The sequence below is a fragment of the Sphaerodactylus townsendi genome, linkage group LG11, assembly GCF_021028975.2.
Source record: "Sphaerodactylus townsendi isolate TG3544 linkage group LG11, MPM_Stown_v2.3, whole genome shotgun sequence".
Taxonomy (NCBI): Eukaryota; Metazoa; Chordata; class Lepidosauria; order Squamata; family Sphaerodactylidae; genus Sphaerodactylus; species Sphaerodactylus townsendi.
In genome coordinates, this window is record NC_059435.1 from 58,847,949 (window position 1) to 58,869,069 (window position 21,121).

Sequence of the window (21,121 nt, forward strand, 5' to 3'; positions counted from 1 at the left end):
AATAATGAAAAATATGCCACTGCTACCTCTTATAGAGATGTTTCAGTAGAGACAAAAACTCTACTGACTCCTTAGAGTTCACAAGCCTCCTGAAAGATTTTGGGCAATCTTTCCCACATGGATCCCATCCAAAAAAAACCGACACTCTTCAGTCTACTGTTCCCTGATGCAATAGAAACTCTCTCTATGACACCTTGCATTGAGGAGACCATTAAGAAGAGGGGCCCAAATATAGGAATCTATTATTCCTCAATGTATTATTCCTCAATATAGGAATGTATTATTCCTCAATGTATTATTCCTCAATATAGGAATGTATTATTCCTCAATGTATTATTCCTCAATATAGGAATGTATTATTACCTATGGTATTAGATCTTATAAGCTACTACAAACACCAAAAAAGATGTTCCAATGCTTGCTGGTGCTTGACCCCTTATGTAAGTAAAGCCAAGGTAGGTCCTCGTCTAATGTACATACATGTGATGTACACGTATTCTGATGTACATATGCCTGTAGGTGAACTCTCACAAATTAGTTTTTGTTGCTCCCCTCTAGGTCTCCATGGGAGATTCCTGGCTGTTCTGGTTCCAAGAGTGCACGCATGAAGCAATGGAGAAGCACACTGTGGAAATTGCCAGTCTCCAGTTATATAGTAAGGTTTGGTGGTGCATTTCAATTTAATTCTCAATTTTAAACTCGGTTTACAAGAAGCCAAGTTATTTGAGTGGGTGGGGTTTTTTGTGGGGGGTTTGCTGTTCTTCTATGAGCGATTTAGATTTAGCAAATCTTGCAAGGTGGCTGAGATCTGTCATAGTAAGTTCCATTTCCACTACACAGCCCAGATTCTGAGAGAGCTGGAATACTCCATCAAAGAATGCTGCTAATTTCTAAACAAGACAAATTATGTCGCAAAATGCAGGCTTGTTCAGCAGGAGGCTTTGATCTAAGCAGGTGAATATTGAAGCACTACGTGTGGGAATGAAAGCACAAGTACCTCACTAGGCACAAGATGATCTTGCTGTAATTGTGTTTTGTTATTTTACACCAGAGTGCTCCTAAATGTCCATTTTCTCTTCCAATTTTTCATTCTGTTCGACAGAACACAGGTCAAGCTGCAACTTGTTAGAGATGAGTTATGAATGAGTATAACTGAGTTATGGAATAATTCTTTGCCCCATTTCCTGAATCTTCTGGAGTTCTTGGGCTACAGCTTGGCAGTGAACAAAAACATCCAGATCCAAATAACCAGGGCCAGTGGAAAATCACAACCAAGATAAAAATCGCAGATTCCATAATGTTCACATTACATGTCTGTAGCGCATGGAAAATGGCTATTGTTTAAAAGCTAATTAAGCTCTGACACCGTCATGTCTGGCATGTCTCAATAACAAGGGAAAGCATGCAGTAAAATTCAGATTAAAACCGTTACCAAGATTTCTGAGGCTAAAAGTAAAAAATAACCAGATGACACAGAAAGAACAATCATTTCTCACAGTGGATTTAGAATCCAGCGTTGGGTTGTTGCTTACTCCCCCCCCTCCCCCCCCCCCCATTCTACTGGATGGCTTTTTGCTACCTGATCTGTTCATTTTTCACAGTCTGCAAAGTTACATCCTGGGTTACAGTCCCCTTAGCTTACACAGGGCATTTATTTCTACATCTATGGGTCTGAATGCATCAATGTATTTTCTGCCGGTAGCCAAGTTGTGGAATTGGCAAGCAACTGAATAGCTGAAGGAATATGGAAAGATCAATGAATGCAGTTGGAGATTGGCAGAAGCAGTTTCCATATGCTTGACTAAAGAAATTGTCCGTGATCCATTTTATATGTTCTCTGTGAAATCTTTAGAAGTAGCATGTTGCTTCTAGGCCCCTGAAAGCAGCACTAAATGAAATAGTCTTGTTTTCTCACCTTGCTCTAAACATGACAAGGAAACCTCCACCATCTATTTGTGATGTACCTGCCAGGGCTGATTAGATTATATCAGAGTTAATATTTTTAGTAAGGTATTAAACTCTGGCATGCATTGCTTCTGTTATTCTGTAGATCTGTAATTCTGTGTAATCTGAGGCCCAAATTACATACTACAGGTATACGGCCTTTTCTGCTTGCACAGTTTACCACAGACTTTCCCAGTTTTCAAACTTTGTGTCTTGAAAACGTCTTCTGCAAAATAATTCCACATATATCCTTATTCTCCATTGTTCTGGTCCCCCCCCCTTGTCTCTTCAGTTGCATTTATTCCACATGCTACTGCTGAAAACATATTTTTCCTGATGGTGGTTGGACATTATCTGGGATGCAGAAGAACACCCCCTTTTCCCCCCTCTTGTACAGGCCCTCTAGCATAACTGCACTGTTACATTTTGAAGTAGGAATTAAAAAATGTCTCAGCCTCCATTTCTACTATTGAGAATGACCAATTCACAGCGAAAGACACCCCACAAAGAACTATATTTATTTGGCCAAATTTGACACACAATGGTTACTGCAGCGATCCCTGATTACACGCAGTGGCTACCCTTTTTAATCGTCCCAGCATCACAGTGTTCTATGATTGATGCAATCACTAGCTTCAAAATCATTCTCTGCCATAACAATAACATCACAAGTTCTATATGAAATTGACAAAGCTGACCCAACTGATGCTGCTTCTTTGTATCTCTGCCTGAATGTTAACACTGCAAGTTCTATGTGAAATTGACAAAAGCAATCCACTGGTCCCTGATTCTTTGTATCTCAATCTTAGCGTTACCTTGCTAATTCAATAAGGCAAAGAGAACATTTCCAAACATTCCTTTTGAAAATGGAAGAGGAGAGGGCAACTACATGGGACGTGGGAAAAGGCTACATGTTTTGGTGGAGTTGAGAAATAAAGGCCGTTTTAACATGATCACACGCTCAAGGGAAGCTGGCTTGGAAATGGATCAAAACATATTGCAGTTGAAGTGCTCAGGAAATCAATGGAGGACAAATCCAGGGGAAACATTTCTAGCACCAAGTGAAGGAAAAACATGTGGAATTCAAAGAAAACAAAGTTGAACTCACCTGTATTTGATTATTTAACTATTTTGGTTTTAATTGTTCTATTGAATTATATTTTTAACTGTTTTATTTTCTGTATACCACCCAGAGCCCTTCAGGGATGGGCGGTATTCCAAATCTAACAAATAAATAAATCAGGTTGCTAGGATTGGATTAGCCATGCTGTCAGGTGCAGGGAAGGAATGTCATGACAGAGAACAGTCCCTAATATTAGGAGGTTATTCTCCACTGGAAGAACCTTGAAATTCCCTTGACACATCCTGAACAGCATGGGAAACCAAAACCTCTTTGCTGGTTTGGAGACTATGAGGATCCCTGCTGACTAGTGAATCAGAGGGAAAGAAGGAAAGGCGTAAGGCACGGCCGCGGCTTCCACGCAGCCCGCCATTGCAGGCAGAAGGGGCCCTCACGGCAAGTGTTGCATTATAGCCCATATGTGGGCAAGGACGCGGCTTCAGGACCTGGCCCTGTGCATGCGCGGGAGCCGGGTCCGGTCAGATGACGCAGTCTCGCAAGACGCGAGCTGCATCATCAACAGGCGCCTCCAGGCGACCCACAAATAAGTTGTTGCATGTTTATTGGGACAGAGGTGGTTCTAATGTTAACTTGAGCCCGCAGGATCCCTTCTCAGCCTGCAATAGAGACGTCCTGACCAGTGAAGTTGGAAACCATCCCCCAACAAATGCTTGCCCAGTCCTGCTCATAAGCAGAAAAGAGGGCACTCTGCATTGCTTCTCTCCTGTTGTCATTCTATGCAGTTGCTTGAGTGCTGTCAGGAGTCTGGATGAACTCCAGACATAGGACTAATGGTGCAAGGCAGGGTCAAGACCAGGCCAAGGATCAGAAACCCAAGTAAGCAGGTGTAAGGACAAAGACCAGAGTAAAAGGAGCAAGATCAAGAACAAGTTGAGGGGCAACAGTTCAAGAACACTCCCAAAAGCAAACCCCAGATATGCAAAGTGAGAGGCATAGGCTGAGAGGCAAAAGAAACAAACAAGCAGTTCAAAGGCAAGAAGGATAATCTTGGACAGGCAGGGTCAAGTTCAAGGGAGTCAGGTTGGTGTAGGAAAGCAAAGGTACAAAGCCTGATCTGTGCTAGCTCCTCACAGAGATAGGAGGAAGAAGAAGGAGGAGGAGGAGGAAGAGGAGGAGGAGGAGGGAGGGGGAGGAGTAGGAGGAAGAGGAGGAGTTTGAATTTATATCCCACCTTTCTCTCCAGTAAGGAAACTCAATGTGGCTTACAAACTCCTTTCCCTTCCTCTCCCCACAACAGACACCTTGTGAGGTAGGTGGGGCTGAAAGAGCTATGAAGAACTGTGACTAGCCCAAGGTCACCCACCAGGAATGTATGAGTGTGGAAAAACATCTGGTTCACCAGATAAACCTCTGCAACTCAGGTGGAGGAGTGGGGAATCAAACCCAGTTCTCCAGATTAGAATCCACCTGCTCTTAACCACTACACCACGCTGTTACCAGATGCGGAGAAAAATAATATTAAATCCATTTTCCTGTTTGCTTATCAGTTTGGCAAGCTCAACCTGTGCTGCACCAGGAAAACCAGAGTACTGGAGAAAGGAATAGGTAATTAGAATGGCCACTTATTAATGGTAGAGAACTGTTTCAGAGACATGCTGTGGCACAAGGTAGGAACCTTTTAAATGATTCACAGTGCAATCCTATGCACAGTTACTTCAATCTAAGCCTTATTCAAGTCACTGCGCTTGAACTGGAGTAGCTTTGCATAGAGGACTGGACAGTTCATCTCTTCACCTCCAAACCCTGGTCACCTCCCTGAAGGCCAACCAGTGTGCAAGGCGGGCACATCACTTCCTGGCTGCTGGTGTTTATGGCTGATAGCAAATGCCAGAGAAAGAATAGCATTCTCCCCAGTGCCGGGCTACTATGGGAGAGGAATCTGGGGAAGCGCGGCTCTCAACCTCTGGCAGGAGGCGCAGCTGCCCAAGTGGGTGTGAGGTCATGGCTGGGCCTGCAACAGCGTCTGCAAAAAGAGTTTAATGAGACTAATCTGGGAAGATCCAGCGATTCTATAGACTGTCAGGAAAACAGCAAGCGGCTGGGTCTGAATAAGAAAAGTTGGGCAATCGAGTTGCAACGCAGCCAAAGGATTTTCCAGGGAAAAACTAAACCATATGAAGAGATTATTAAAATATAAAGAGAACGATGCTTTCTGGAAACAAACAATTGAGCAAGTGAACTCCTCAAAGGTGCAGAAGACAGACGTTGAGGTCGAAGCCATGTTCCCCTATCCCAACAAAAAAACTCAACTCTTTGATTATGTGATCCAGAAGCACACAGATCTGTATGTCAGGGTTGACGATGGAACGGCATCTCTGAAATATTACCTGATGGATGCAAAACAAGAGACGCCGCGGCTAAAGAGAGAAAAGATTCCTAAGAAGACAAAAAAGCCCTGACTCCTAAACGCATTAGCAGATCTCGACAAGTTTTCTCTTGCCAAGTGGACACCCGTTTAGCCTCTGAGGCAGCTCAGAAACCTCCTTGTAGCTGCAGTTCGTTCTTGGCACTTGAACCAAAACTGGGGTACATAAAACTGAGCAAAAACACATGATGCGTATCCCATCTAATCAAGGGATTATTGCCAGTCAAAACTGGATCTCCTAATCATAAAGCAGCCAAGCTTGACAGCCCCCCGCCCCCCAACCAAACCCTGTGGGCCCTTTGCATAATGCTCATATAGTTCCCTTTTCCAAAAATGTCACCAGCATAAATTTTTTTGTAAGTTGTGGAGTATTTGTTGGAATATTTTCTTTCCCAGTTTGAATTTTCTTTTTTTTGTTCCCAAGCACTTTGGGATGCAAAAGAGAAAACATACCAATATATTTGCAGAAATCTCTCAGAATAAACCTAACATTCAGGCCCATGAAGGGGACAAGGTTAGAATGGTTGGCTGTGACTGCCCTCCATGCCCTGCTGCTGTATACTTAGTGGACATCTTGAAATTAAACCTTTTTGGTTCATCTTGGCATTTGGTTAAGCTTTGTCTCCATCTCCCAGTAGCCCCTGAATGTGGATCTATCCCAAGTTGATAGCTTCATCATCATCTGAGTCTTCACTGATGTACGACTCACCTTAAGAACATAAGAGCCTGCTGAATCAGACCAGAGTCCATCTAATCCAGCACTCTGCTACTCGCAGTGGCCCACCAGGTGCCTTTGAGAGCTCACATGCAGGAGGTGAAAATAATGGCCTTCTGCTGCTGCTGCTCCAGAGCACCTGGTCTGCTAAGACATTTGCAATCTCAGATCAAGGAGGATCAAGATTGGTAGCCATAGGTCGACTTCTCTTCCATAAATCCCTTTTAAAGCTATCCATGTGAGTGGCCATCACCACCTCCTGTGGCAGCATACCTTCATCACTCTGATTCCTCCTAGTGTGATCAATCCATCCTACTGAGTCTTGGGCACCATTTCTGAAGTTAATCCATCCTACTAAATCTTGGGTACCATTTCCAAGGTCAATCTATCCTACTGGGTCTTGTGTGCTATTTCCCCAAAACTATATGTGCTGTCTGCATTCAAATTCCCAGAGCTTCTAGAATGTTTATGCTCTGAATACATTCTTTTGGAGCAGAATTCTTCCCATTGGGCCAGTCCTACTGCTGCTCAAAGGGCCTCATGTCTGTCGACAACAGCAAGATGGCCATCGCTGTACTCATCTTTACAAAGAGTTTTGTTGTCTTTACCCTCTCAGGGGTTTGGCTGAGATGCTGCTCTTCCCTTTCAAAGGCGGTTTCTGCATGGGCTTCAGCCCAGTAAAACACAGTTTTGGCAGGGACCCTTCACACAGGCGCTGCTGCCAAATCGATGCAGCAGCGCTCTGTGCCCGCCAAAGGTGTTTTCAAAACTCACTTGGGGAGTGAGTTTTCCTGCAAACGCCGGCTTCCATCTGCTGCCATGCAAACGGCAGCGGGTGGAAGCTGGCGTTTTCCCCTCCCCTCCCCGGCCCCAAACACCTCCTTGCCTCCTGCTAGCAGCAGTCGCTCTGTCGTCGCTCTGACGAGGGAAGAGGACACGCCCCCTGGCCTCCGGTACTTCATCCATCGCTCTGGCCGTGGGGGCGTGTCCCCTTCCCTCCTCAGAGTGACGACAGAGCGATGGCTGCCAGCAGAAAGTAAGGAGGCGTTTGGGGCCGGGGAGGGGAATACGCAGCTCTGCGCAGCTTGCTCCAACAGCTGTGCATCCCATGGGGCCATTTGTGCGAACAGCCCCAGAGCCTGCATTGGCATGATTAAAGCCCCAATCACGTGAAAGCCCTCCATAGGGCTCAACAGAGTTACACCACCTGCCAGTGTTCCCAGGACCAAAGCACAGTGGAAGCTGACTAGCGTTTGCTCTGCCTCCAAGAACGCCCCCAGCTATGTCAGCCTCCATGTTAGGCCAGTGCAGCTGTGGAACTGGCGATCACAAGTGGGTTGGGTGCCGCAGAGCTTTGTGGAGAACGCCTGCCTCCCTGGAGACTCTGCTGGCAAGGAGCGCAAACACACCAGTGCAAGCCCGCACCACCTCCTGTGGCTGTTCTGCCCCCTCCATCTTGATTGGGCTGCCTGCATTTTAAAGGTCTGGCAATTGTGGAATTGTACATTTATTAAACTCCCTATTTTAGGGATGGAGTTCTACTGTTAAGTTATTAATTCTATTCTCTTGATATATGTTACTACATTTTTAAAGAAGAAGAAAAAGAAGAGTTTGGATTTATATCCCCCCTTTCTCTCCTGTAAGAAGACTCAAAGGGACTTACAATTTCCTTGCCCTTCCCCCCTCACAATAAACACCCTGTGAGGTAGGTGGGGCTGAGAGAGCTCAGAAGAACTGTGACTAGCCCAAGGTCACCCAGCTGGCATGTGTGGGAGAGCACAGGCTAATCTGAATTCCCCAGATAAGCCTCCACAGCTCAAGCGGCAGAGCAGGGAATCGAACCCGGTTCCTCCAGATTAGAATGTACCTGCTCTTAAACACTATGCCACTGCTGCTCCCAAAATGGTTTATATGGTTAAATGGTTTGTTTCCATGTGGTTAAATCTTTAATTCCTGAATTACCATTGTAATCAATTGTCCTTTATGAACTAACATTAGCATTTTAAATAGCAATCTTTGTAATTTAGTATTTTTTATTATGGGCCTTTTCTTTTTGTTTTGGAGAGTCTCTTTCCCTTTTGTGTTCTATTTGCATGAATTTATATTACCATCTATATTTAATCGATCATGCAGAAACATTTTCTAGGGTAACTAGTCCATAATTCATTTCCCAGCTGTTATCTGTGTAGCTAATTTGATCCAGCAACATCATACATGGCAAAAAAAATCTTTCTAACAGAAAACAATGAAACAAATTGAGAAGGCTTTTATAACTTTTGACGTTTATGAGACTGTCTAGAGAAAACCAGACTGATGGGTTTTTAAGCAATTCAGCTTTCTGCTCCGTGTTTGTAAAGCGCCTAAATTGAGTAGATCACAAATGGCAAATAAACATTTATTATGCAAGGCCACTGTGATGGATATATTGCCTAATTAAGCACACAATAGCAATCTGAAGACAATGCGAGTCACTATTAACCATTTTCCGAAGATGCACGGCTGTCCTCCTCATTTCTCTAGAAGCTATTTGCTCCTTTCTGTCCACAAAAAGGTCCCTTTTCAAGAAACATAAAAAACTGAAATTGAACTATCACTGATTTTTATTTAACCTCATATATGGTTGTACATTGCTCTCCATGGTCCTTCATAATCAAGGTATTAATTAGACACCTTATATTATATATGAAATTGACAGTGCCTTTGTTGTCATAGACAACCTGCAGATGAGTGTGCACATGTGACAAAGGGTGGGCATGTGTGTGGCAACTTAGCAGATTGACATTGCCTTTCTTATGATGGTCAACCTACAGATGAGTGTGCACATATGACAAAGGGTGTGCATATGTGTGGCAACTTAGCAATGCTGGCATTACAGGTGGAAGAACAGGACAATGGGGGCTTTTCCGCATGTTTTTTCTGAGGGTTCTGGTCCTTTCCTGCTTCCATTTATTCCCTGATTTCCACATGTATTTTTACAGTTCTACAGTTTCACACAAGCAGCTCCCCACGGGGCTGCATTAGAAATGGCTGCACAAGAAGGGTTGCTTTTTTGTGTGAGTCAGATCTTTGATGAGGGTTGCAATGAACACTGAGCAACGCGGTAATTTGGGAAGCATGCATGCCGCACAATAGCCGCACTTTCTGCGCTCTTTTTCACTACAGAAATTTTCAATCAAAATCTGTTTTATCTATACGTCTTTCACATCCAAGCAGAAACATTCTGGATTTAATTAGATGTTTTATCTGTACAGACCAAGTCTACTGTTCTTCCCAGTATTCCAGACAGCAATAGAAGATAAAGGGCCACACTGTTTAATTTTAATAGAAATTCCACTATGGCATTTTCATATGGTAAGTCACAGATAATGCCATAAAATAAAATAAATTGGGGATACTCCATTTTAAAACAAAGCACAATAAATTCTTCTGTTTTTCCACCATCCCTACAAAATTGATACCGTGTGCAACTTATTTATTTTTATGGAAGAGAAAAAAATATTTCTTTGCTCTTGTTTAGATTCTCCCTTACACAAATCTTACACGACTTATGCTGCATTTCCAAATTTTCTTTTGTTTCCAGAAGTGTAAATAAATACAGTTCCATATGCACAATACTTTATGATGTCAGAATCTGAATCTCAAGTTTTTTGGAATAACTATATATAAAAAATCAGCATTGGGACGATAAATTTCCTTCTGCCAATATATGCTTACGAAAAGTTGGAATTAAAATCGCCACAGTTCTCCTTTTGAGACATTTGAACTATTGCTACAAACAACTTGTCAAGGTCCACAGACAGACACCCCAATCCAGCAAAGAAAATGGGCATTTGGAACACATGCATCCAAACCATAGTGTTCATTTGGCCATATGATAGCATGGAACTACTGGATGTACCTTCTGATATGGATGGAAATATGCAAAGGTTACTATTTGTGGCACAGCATCAAAGTTTAATCAGACTACGAATATTAATACTCAACTCACCTCCCTCGGTCTAGCTTCCATTTATTCTTGAGATGGAAAAAATGCTGAATACCACTATTCTAATATTTCAGGAAAACCTTTGAACAATCAACCATTACCTTCTTTTGCCTCAGCACATCAAATAATTCTAAAACCAATTAATCATGCTATAAACTAAGCATACTTAAAATGTTACTGACATTAGTGTATTGCTTGTATTTTGGAATGCCCAAGTGCAATTAAATTTGAAATGAGATACAATTGTCATTCTATTGCCAAATGGTATTCTTAAGCCTCTTGCCCAGTGGTGGTGCCAAAAATTTTAATAACAGGTTCCGATGGTGGTGGGATTCAAACAGTGGCGCTGCCGCACACATGCACCTCCAGTCCCTATTGGGCAGGGAGGTTGCCTTAGTAATCCCTTCTCGGCACTCAGAAAAAATTAGTAACCACTTCTAGAGAAGTGGTGATAACTGGTTGGATCCCACCTCTGCTCTTGCCTTTATTTGCCACAGAGCAGATTTGGGGGGGGAAGCACATCTATATACCTGCATTTATATCATACCATATAGTTTTTAAAAAAATAAGCACATCTATCTACCTGAATTTATATTGCACCATATGGGTTTTTAAAAAACAACAACTATATGTCCAATGATGTATAAACTACCAAAACTGAATAAATAATGCAAGAGTGCCATATGAGACAAATAAGCCCAAATCTAATCCGACTACTAGATTCTTCTATGATTCCTCTGTCGGTAGGGCAGAGGGTTTTTATTTTTATTTAAATAAAGTCAATCTAATCTTTAGAAAGCACAAAAATCTTCAGGAATTTTTTTTTTAGATCTAAACTGTGACTGCACCTGCCAAACTCGAGAAACAGAGAGCTGTTCAGTAGCATACAAAAGGCCTTGTCTGACTGAAGCAAGAGCTTCTTTTGAACCAACATGCAGCAAGACAAGCAGGACCACATTTGTCTGCCTTCCATGGGACAAACAATGACACAACTCATCAGCTACATTTCTAGCAAATGAAGGGTTTCATGTTCATTAGTGTGCAAAGGATTAATCCATTCACTGCTTTGATACTGGTTATAAGTGGCTCAGCTGGCAAGCGGCAGCAGCTGACTGGTTAACTTAAAAAGGCAAACTGTTACTGCCTCCTGAGCACTCTGTTAACATACCCGATCGTTCAAGCCTTCCTAGCCAGCAGCATCAGCATCAAGTCTCCCTGGACTGCGACCATTCAGTCAGGTTGGGGGGGGGACGGAAAATCGCCCCCGCACCCCTCCCCCCTGGGTCCATACACTGACTTCAAGACCTGGTGCAAAAGAAGTTGTTTGGTCCTGGTGGGAGAGGGTGGCCGCCCATGCGGGAAGGGAGGGGGGCAGAAAACTCAAGACTTTGCACCGGGCTACATTTTCCCTAGATATGTCTCTGAACGTCAGCATATGGCATCAGAGATCCAAACTAGCTTCAAACTAGCTGTATTCAGAGCTGCATATACTGTTCTGTTTTCTAGTTCTATACCTAAAAATGCAAATGTGATTTTCCTATTTATACTCCACTTTTCTCTCCAATGGAGACGCAAACCAGCCTGTATTGATCTATTCTTCTCCATGTTATCCTAACGATAACACTGTGAGGCAGGCTAAGCTGAGAGAGTGACTGGCCAAAGGTCACCCAGCAGATTTCCATGGTAGGGCAGGTATTTCACCATGAGTCTTCTAGAGTCCAGAATGACATGCTAACCACTAGATTAAGACATTCCAAACTGGGAGGATAATCCACAAAAGTGTTATATTGGACTGAAGGATCACTTGCCCCTCCCACACACAACATATAGAGCATAACTGCAGGAATGAGGACAGCCATTGATTTGGAATTCCACAGCTCAAAACTGAAAAGGAAATCTGTACTTTCCCTGAAAATAAACAAGCTGAATTTTCAGAATATAATATGAATTAATTCAGGGGAATACTAAGTAAGCAGGAAGTCATATCATATTATGAACACAGACTTCTTTTACCTTGATATATTTCACTAATTTTTGAATTTGCCAGTATTCAGATGGCAAATCTGTGTTTATCTCCTGGTGGCGGTCAGGTTGCTCTTCATCCTCCTCACTCTCTGAAGAACTTTCGCTAATATCTTCCACTTTTAATGAAATTTTCCTAAACAAAAAAAAAACCCCACAGAAACTTGATTTAAAAAATTATGGGCAGATGAGCATAAATCAAAAGAACAACTTACCAGGGAGAGCTGCTGTGCAGTTTCCATTTCACTGAAATGGAAAGGGTAGCATGCTCTTAATGAATATTAACATGGTTTCATGCAGTAGACGCAAAAAAAAAATTTGCACTACAGCTGCTAGTATGCTTCATTCTAAACATTTGGAGAGGGGCTGGAATGTCAAATTAGAATTTGACCACAATAACAATTCGGGGGGGGGGGGGGGAGGGGAAGATTATTATCCTTTTCCCCATGGGCCTTTTTCATGATCTAATTTGCCAACCTAAGATTGCATTTCTGCCAGCAGGGAAAATAATCCGTGGGGCAGTATGTTTTCACCCAAAATTAGGAAAGCAGTTTGTGAAAGGGCAATATTGTTCAGGAAAATGGCTTGGTAAGAAAGTGTTTGAATCGGCCTTCCATCCTTTCGAGGTTGGCAAAATGAGTACCAGTTTGCTGGGAGTAAAGTGTAGACAACTGGGGAAGGCAATGGTAAACCACCCCATCAACAGAGTCTACCTGGTACATGTTGTGATGTGATGTCACCCATGAGTCAGTAATGTCCTGGTGCTTGCACAGGGGGTCTACTTTTACCCTTTAAGAAATAGTTCATCACCCCCTTTTCCACCACCACTCCATTCAGGTTCAAAACTCCCCTCCTCCGTGGCTCCATCAAAATACAACCAATCCATGTCAAGACATTCCATGTATCCAGTCCATTTTGATCCTTAATTACTATGCTATGCATCAGGTTGTTATAAAACTGACAGACAAAATCTTGTGCAAATGTTTTTATCAACATTTTGTCAACATTTTATCAACATTTTTATCAACATTGTGGGTTTTTTATACATTAACTTTGCTAGTTTCTATAAATCACCGAATGACATAAAATTTATATAAATTCACTGATGTGTGCTGTACAGGGTAGACATTTTTGAAAAATTAATTATTTGTTTGGACCAATGCAATTTTATGCCAATGAAGCCTGTGAAATCACAGAAAATGTGGACCTGACTATGAAAACGCTTGAAATGGATGGCTGAATTTGTTTGCTTTTCCAATTTTGATAGTTACACACTTTGTCTCACAGTTTTGAAAGAGAGACATGGAGATGGAAAAAATTACCCCCTTTGAAAGAGAGAGAGGCAGAGAGAGGAAGCAAGGAAGGAAGCAAGGAAGGAAGCAAGGAAGGAAGAGGAAGGAAGGAAGAGGAAGGAAGGAAGGAAGGTAGGTTGAAATTCTAAGGACAAAGCCTTTTTAAAATGAGATCTGTCCCTATACTCTGGTTAAGAAATACAAGCTAAGAGAATGTCTGTCAAGAGCCAAGTTACTGGTACAAGCAATCATCTTCTCTTTACCATGATTGGAAAAATGGTAGCAGATGCAAGTACGAGATGATCCTGCCAGAACCAACAGGTTTATATTTTCAGCCTGGGAGTTCCCTCTTAGTTTATGCACAGAAGCAGTCATAACTGGGGAACGTTCTGTTTTAAAACCACTGTGTAAGATCCTCAGTTGATAACAGCAGAGACTCTGCAATGCTGATGTCATTTAAAAAGCATCCATAGTCAACTTACTGCTTGTGTTGAATGCTGATATGTTTGTAATTCATAAGGAAGAAACAAACAGTAGACAGCCACATACCGTTTAGAAGAAGGAGAGGATGATGTGCTGAGTTTCTTCTTTCCTTCTGGAGTGATAAGTTTGCTTTCCTTTTCTTCTTTCTCTCTCTTTGCTGCTTTGCCCCTACAAACATTTTTTGTTTGTTTGTTAGCGGGCCATAGTGCTATTGGGACTACATTGTAAATTTGTGCATGCATTTATCTGGAAAATCAATTTAGTCAAGGAGGTATATTTCAACTGATTAATGCCAGAATATATGAAGGTTGAAACAGAATCTCTTTTTACGAACGTTTAGAAACTTGCCATTACAAATTAACAGCAGAGGCTATTGAATTTAGAATTTTAAAACACTGGCTATAATCCAATAGACAGTTAAGTGTGCTAAGTCTAATGATTTCAGAGGACTGAAGCACATTTAATTCTCTATTGGATTGTGGCCATGGTTTTCTAATACTAAAAACAGTTCAGGTTTTTGCTTCACTCCAGCAATACCCATAGCGTGAAAATTGCTGGCATTACAAATAAATCACCTCAACAGGAATTTGGTTAAATGCTACAAACCCACTCAAATGCAATGTATGGATGATGTAAGAGCTCAAATGGAGGTAGTAATATTTAAATATGCATTTCAGGGGTTAGGGTGCAATCCACAACCTGCTTTGCTATGTTGACAATGAATGATGCTGCCACAACTGATAGCATCTTCCAGCCAGGTCCATGGCATCCTGTTCTACCTGTGATGTGGAATTGGCTGGACCAAGATTAGCTCACTGCTTCACCACTGGGCTACTTGACAAAGAGATTGTGAACTGTATACTTGGATAGTTCAGTCACCTGATCCCAAAAAGTGGTCAACAAGTGTGAAAATAATTTAATTACATATAGTACGCTCCTTTAAGCATACTAAAAAAATTTCACACATTACAGCACTTCCTTGTGTCCACAACCAGAACTTTCCATTGGTTACATGCCCAGAGCTCCCCATTTGGGCACAGGCACATGAGGGCCATCATTCATATCAACCCGCCACCCCCCGACCCCAACTGGGAATTCAGCGACCAGCAGGGAACTTTTGGAATACATCAGACATAAATACATTTGGTGGCTACAAGAGATGTATAACCTATGTATCAGGCCTAACTGAAGCAAATCTTCCTGTGTCATGTTGTGCCAGCAAAATGGGGAATGTAGATGCAAGATAAATATATATCAAACCTTTGTTGTTGTTGTTGTTGTTGTTGTTTTAAGAACAGTGCAAAAGGCTTGGAAAGGAAAGAGGTAACAGGGCCTGTCCCCTGTAGCCAATTCCACTGGCGAAAACAGCCTCTGCTTCCCCACTGCAGCACCGTTGCTAACAGAGCAACACAACCCTCTAAGAGTGAGTTTTCCTGATCATTTGTGAGACTACAAGTCGGCTTGGAACCCTGACTTGTGTATTTTGTTCTGGATATTTTGAATACAAATGTACAGTGTGTTTTGAGTCTCAGTTGTAAAAATGAATACTAGCATAGTGTAGGGAATTCTTTGTATCAGCTTGGCTCAAATACATAAGCTCCGAAAGCATAAACCAGGTTGGAAATATTTAAGCTGCTAGCTATAAGTAGGGGATCCAAATTGCAAACTCTCCTCATTGCCCTGACAGGGCTTATGGGATTTCCTTTAAATGCTGTGTAGATTCCCATGCAAAGCAGCAGATATGATATAGAGAAAATGCCTACATTACAGACAATGGCCAAGACAGTGGCTGTCAACTTCAACAAGTTGTTGCCTTCGGAAACAAGTGATCATTAACCTTGAGCACTTCCAGACAAAAGCAATTCTTTATGGTAATGACTGAGATAGATTTTTTTGCTTGACAGGCACAACATTCTCTGTGCCGGTCCTGCTTAGGGTTTCATTGAGTAGCAACTGGCGCAGGAAGCGGTATCCTGAATGTATGGATTGGTTTTCCTGTTAGACCAGTGATGGCGAACCTATGGCACAGGTGCCAGAGGTGGCACTCAGAGCCCTCTCTGTGGGCACGCACAAGGTTCATCATGTGGGGGGAAATCACCCCCTCCACACACACATCTAGGCTGGCATGGGCTGCTGGGCTCAATTATTAGCATTAAACCTAAGGCCTAGTTTTGGGGAAGCAGAATAGGTAACCCTGTTAAGCACTGTTAAACCCCACTGATTTTCATGCAAAGAACTAAAGCATGATCCTTTACCTGGGAGTAAGCTGACAATGTGCTGGCAATGTGGCTTGCTTCTGAGTAAACCCTCCTAGGGTCATGATTCACTCGTCCGAAGAATTGCATGGTTGCTTCAAAGCAACGCCAACAACTACCACCAAGCTTACTCCCAAGTAACACACGCCTCAGAGCCAACCATTTTTTCTTAACTAAAACCTCAGTATTCAGGTTAAATTGCCGTGTTGGCACTTTGCGATAAATAAGTGGGTTTTGGGTTGCAGTTTGGGCACTCAGTCTCAAAAAGGTTCGTCATCACTGTGTTAGACGCTATAGCTAGAAGTATCAGCAGTCTGTTTGTCACGTGGTATGTTTTTATCTATTTCCAGACTTCAAGCCAAGGACATACTTGCTGGACCTTGTTTCTCAGCAGTTCCCAGTTTTGATGTCCTCTGACCTACCCAGCCTTAAAAGGGGATTCATCCCATAAACAGATAGCTACTGCCAGGCCTATCAATCATCATGGCTAAATGGAAACTACATTTTCCTAATAAATGCCAGTTGCCGCAACAGTGAAAAAGGGCGACTGTCTTCTCATTCTGTTCATGGTCTCCCTGGAGGCAGCTTGCTAATCACTATCAGAAACAGTGTGAGGCTTTCCAGACCACACTTATTAGCCTTTCTAAATTCTACTGCTACTTGCTTTAAAGCAGCGGTTCTCAACCTGTGGCTCGCGACCTCTTTGGGGGTTGAACAACCCTTTCACAGGGGTCCCCTAAGACCATCAGAAAACACATATTTCCAATGGTCTTAGGAACCGAGACACAAACAATTTTACGGTTGGGGGTCACCACAACATGAGGAACTGTATTAATGGGTTGCGGCATTTGGAAGGTTGAGATCCACTGCTTTAAAGATATTACCTATTATAGGACAGGTGATAGTTTAAATAAAAACCCATTATTACTTTTTGTTTCTCTCTTTGAATAGATGATATGAATCATGTTAAGAATGCCATGGAATCAGAAGAAAGGACTATGGAAAATTATCACTGGAAAATACTGTTCCCTTAAACAGAGTTTTTAAAATAGAGGGGGATTCATTTATTTATGAATGTCCGGTGTGTATTTTTTTAAAAATCACAAATACTGTTTGCTAAATCATTAATATAGGTTGACGATGTGTGCCATAAAATGCAGAGAGTTACATACACTTGGGAGCCGGACATGCTCTTCCATTTCATAGATGACTCTAATTTCTTGCTGTCAGTAAGTTTGCTTTTTACAAGAGGACTCTTAGGCTTCTCAAACACATTCTTTTCTGAATAGTCATAAAACTTTTGGGGTTGGCCATATTCATCCGCCTCAACCACTTCCACATGTTGATAATGTTTTTCATGCTTTGGTTCGTCAAAAAAAGTATATTCCTAATAAAAGACAAAAATGTTTGGAAAAATATTATTTCCACATGAATAAAACATATTGAGAAATTAGTAAGTTTGGGGAAATATAGCTAGAATTATTTTTTTTGTTTCATAAAAATACCCCATAGTTCTCTCAAAAAAGGCAACCATATTACTCAGAATAAATATTACTCTGACTGGTTTTAAAATTAAATGCAATTAAAATAACAGCCATCTGTTGATAAATCTTTCATTTATTTTACTTTTTATTTATTTTTAAATTTCTACCTACCCACCCCATCCCCAAAGGGCTTTGGGTGGCATACAACACAATAAAAAAAGATAAAAGTTAAAACCACAACAAATAATGCAATAATGCAATAGTAAAATGCAATAATACCAAGCGCAACAGCTAAAAGATGGCGACTTCAACCCCAGTTCCCCACACAGGAGGCCAATGATAACAGCTGTTAACTTGGCTGTCCTCCTGAAAAGGCCTGGCGGAAGAGCTCCGTCTGACAGGCCTTGCAGAATTGATTCAGATCCCACAGGGCCCTGATCTCACTCAGGAGCTCATTTCACCAGGCTGGGGCCAGGACAGACTAAGGCCAGCCGGATGTCCTTTGGGCCTTGGATTCCACTAAACATGACCCCAACAGTGTGAAAAACCTCAGCTGTAGGCCCCTTGATACAAATTCTCTTCCTAATGAACAAGCTCTATTGAGTGAATAATAAGCACCCGGTTGCATCCCGCCAAGGTTTTTGCTCACAAAAGGGACTGAGGGATCATTTTTGACCACCCAAAACAAGTATGACAAGAACTGTGTGATGCATGATTCCCTTCCTCCCAATCATGATGCTGCCAACAAATATGGCCACTGTTAAATTCACTACGTTTCTGAGATGGTACTTTGTATTAAATTATGGGTACTGTTGCCAGGCATATTTTTCCAACTCCAACCATTCCTTAGGAAGGCATTTATAAGCTTAAATTCCAAACAATGACAGATACACTAATAATCCAATAGATAACTGTCATTGTGTGTGGCTTTGTTGGATGCAGTAGAAGATAGTGAGTATTAAATTTTATACTGTCCCTTTTATAATGGCTGCATTATTGGCACTTTACAAGGACTGGATATTTGTGAATATATATAATCTGAAAGGCCAAGATGGATGTATTACCTTCCTTTTATGGACTGCCTTACAGAAGGTCAGCACTTAATGTTAACAATTATATTGCCTCATTCATTCATCCAGATAGATTACCTGATAATCTAGTTCAGCCAAGATACATTATCATACTCATTCTGTTACATACTACATTTTCAGACCCAGATATATTTATGGAACATAGAATGCTATTATTTGACGCAACAGTAGGAAAGACACACCGTAAATATCTTCAGAACTATTATAAACTGTATTATTATTATATCTTCAGAACTATTATAAACAGAACTATTATAAACTGATCAATTAATTCTGGAAGGTAGATGAAACATACTGCTTCAATGGAAGGACCTCTTCATTCTGTATTTTATATACTTTTAATGCAAAATATCTTAGTTATTAGAATCTTCCACTTCTTAAAACTGAGTAATAGCCCCAAACAGCTGTTATGAAGGTGGGAAGGAGATGGGGAGATGGAACATTCTTTCATATCGTAGCCTGATTTTTCTGTTCCTAGTTGTGCAAGCAACTGCCCTTCAAAGTTGATGGGGCCAGTCTAAAAATACTTGCACCAAGTCTACTTTATGCAAGGATCTTTCTCAGGTATAGTCAATGCTGTCATCTCTGAACACTTTTTAGCTGGTTTATTTATAAACAGTTTAGATTTCTTTTTACAAAAACAGAGAAAAGGCATGGCTTGCATGCCTTGCTAAAGGACAGGTTTTTTTCAACATGGCAGAAAACTATAAAGAAAAACTACGTACATGGAACAAAAGTCAGTTGGATCTCTGACTTCTTTCAGAAATCAGGCATGGTACGTAGAGACCTTCGGTTTTAACTGGGCTGCTGAGTTTTTCAATCCTGTACAGCTACTTACTGAGAGTACAAGGAGCACAAAGAGAGTACAAGGAGAGTGCCAGCTAGGTGTAGTGGTTAACAGCGGAAGATTCTAATCTGGAGAACCAGGTTCAATTACCTACTCCTCCATAGGAAGCCTGCTGGGTGAACTTGGACCAGTCACAGTTCTCTCAGAACTCTATCAGACAACACAGAGGAAGGCAATGGCAAACTATCTCTGAATGCCCCTTGCCTTGAAAACCTTACGGGGTTGCCATAACTCAGCTGTGACTTGAGAGTACTTTCCACCACAAGGAGCAGCGCACAGAGCTTGGGTCTCAAAGCACCACAACCGTGTATATTATGTATTCACCAGCACACATACTGTGCAACATCTACACACACAATGTAACCCCAGGAAGGGTAAGCAGGATGTGCCAACCAGCTTTTCCATGGACAGATCACCCTGACCAGATCCAGACGACAGAGTCTGATGGATGCAGCTAAGCGAGCAGCTGCAGTCTCTAAAATCAGGTTCAATAAGTCATGAAACAAGAGTCTTCCCAACACTTGGAATAATAATAGACATTATCCAGCGCATGGAAATGTTCAGACTGAGAGAATGTGTAATCTGCAGCATAGAGGAGATTTTTAAAGACATCAGAAGTTCTCTCTTCTTCCTGTTCTCTTAAAGAGCCTGAACATGTGCAAACTGTTTGGAAATGGTTTCCTTACCATATGCTATAAGACAAAGCTATTCCAGACCTCACATACTGAAGTATTTCTCTATATTCTGGACTTGCCATATATAACACTCCAACAACGTAATGTGTTAAGGCTTTTAACAACTTCCCCCCTTAGCAAGATTATCTTCTTCAAAATTTAAAAAAGATTTCTCATGTACAGTTAATATGCATTTAAAGCAGGCCCAGAAGAAACATTAGCTGTTCTGTTTTCCCACCAGTGACCCAAATTCTGTGGAAGTAGAACTCATAAAATCCGTGGAAGTATAAAGACCATATCTATGTAGACGTATCTACAAAACAAACATTGATACCAATTTAGCTGGCAAGCCATCCTGGGAACTGAGGTTTAAAATGTGTCATTATCACCAGCATCTCCCACAGTCTTATGCCAGAGGGTGAAGATTTTGTTGTGTTTTGTATGACATTTCCCAATAAGCGTTACTAGCTGTCCTCCTTGGATTTAGCATTGTGTGTTTATACATTTTTATTGATTATATATTTTTATTGATTATATATTTTATACTCGGGTAGAAAGGCAGCAGAGAAATAACATGGGCAGCCCCATCCCAACCCAGAGGTGACAAAACATCATGGAGGTGACAGAACATCACGCCAATGTAGATTCTGTTCAGAAAAATTTCAAGAGAGAGCTATAGTCTGGAATTTTAAATATATAGCTATGCTTTAAAAAAACTGATTGCAGTTCACTTTCTGAACATGTGAAATTGTGCTGGATTTTTAGAATTAGTTAACATATAACGAAACATTGTCTGACAAAACGTAGGGTGGTTTGAAAACCA

General features: G+C 41.6%; 1 protein-coding gene across 1 annotated transcript in view; it reads right to left on the minus strand.

The window, feature by feature from the left end:
* The window catches only part of ODAD2 (outer dynein arm docking complex subunit 2), an 88,056-nt gene that overhangs the window by 53,157 nt on the left and 13,778 nt on the right, over window positions 1-21,121 (minus strand). The window contains exons 8-10 of the mRNA XM_048510337.1: window positions 17,375-17,589; window positions 14,014-14,115; window positions 12,164-12,308 (exon numbers count right to left, since the gene is read on the minus strand). Coding sequence (XP_048366294.1) covers window positions 12,164-12,308; window positions 14,014-14,115; window positions 17,375-17,589 — 462 coding nt within the window. The remainder of the gene's footprint in view (window positions 1-12,163; window positions 12,309-14,013; window positions 14,116-17,374; window positions 17,590-21,121) is intronic.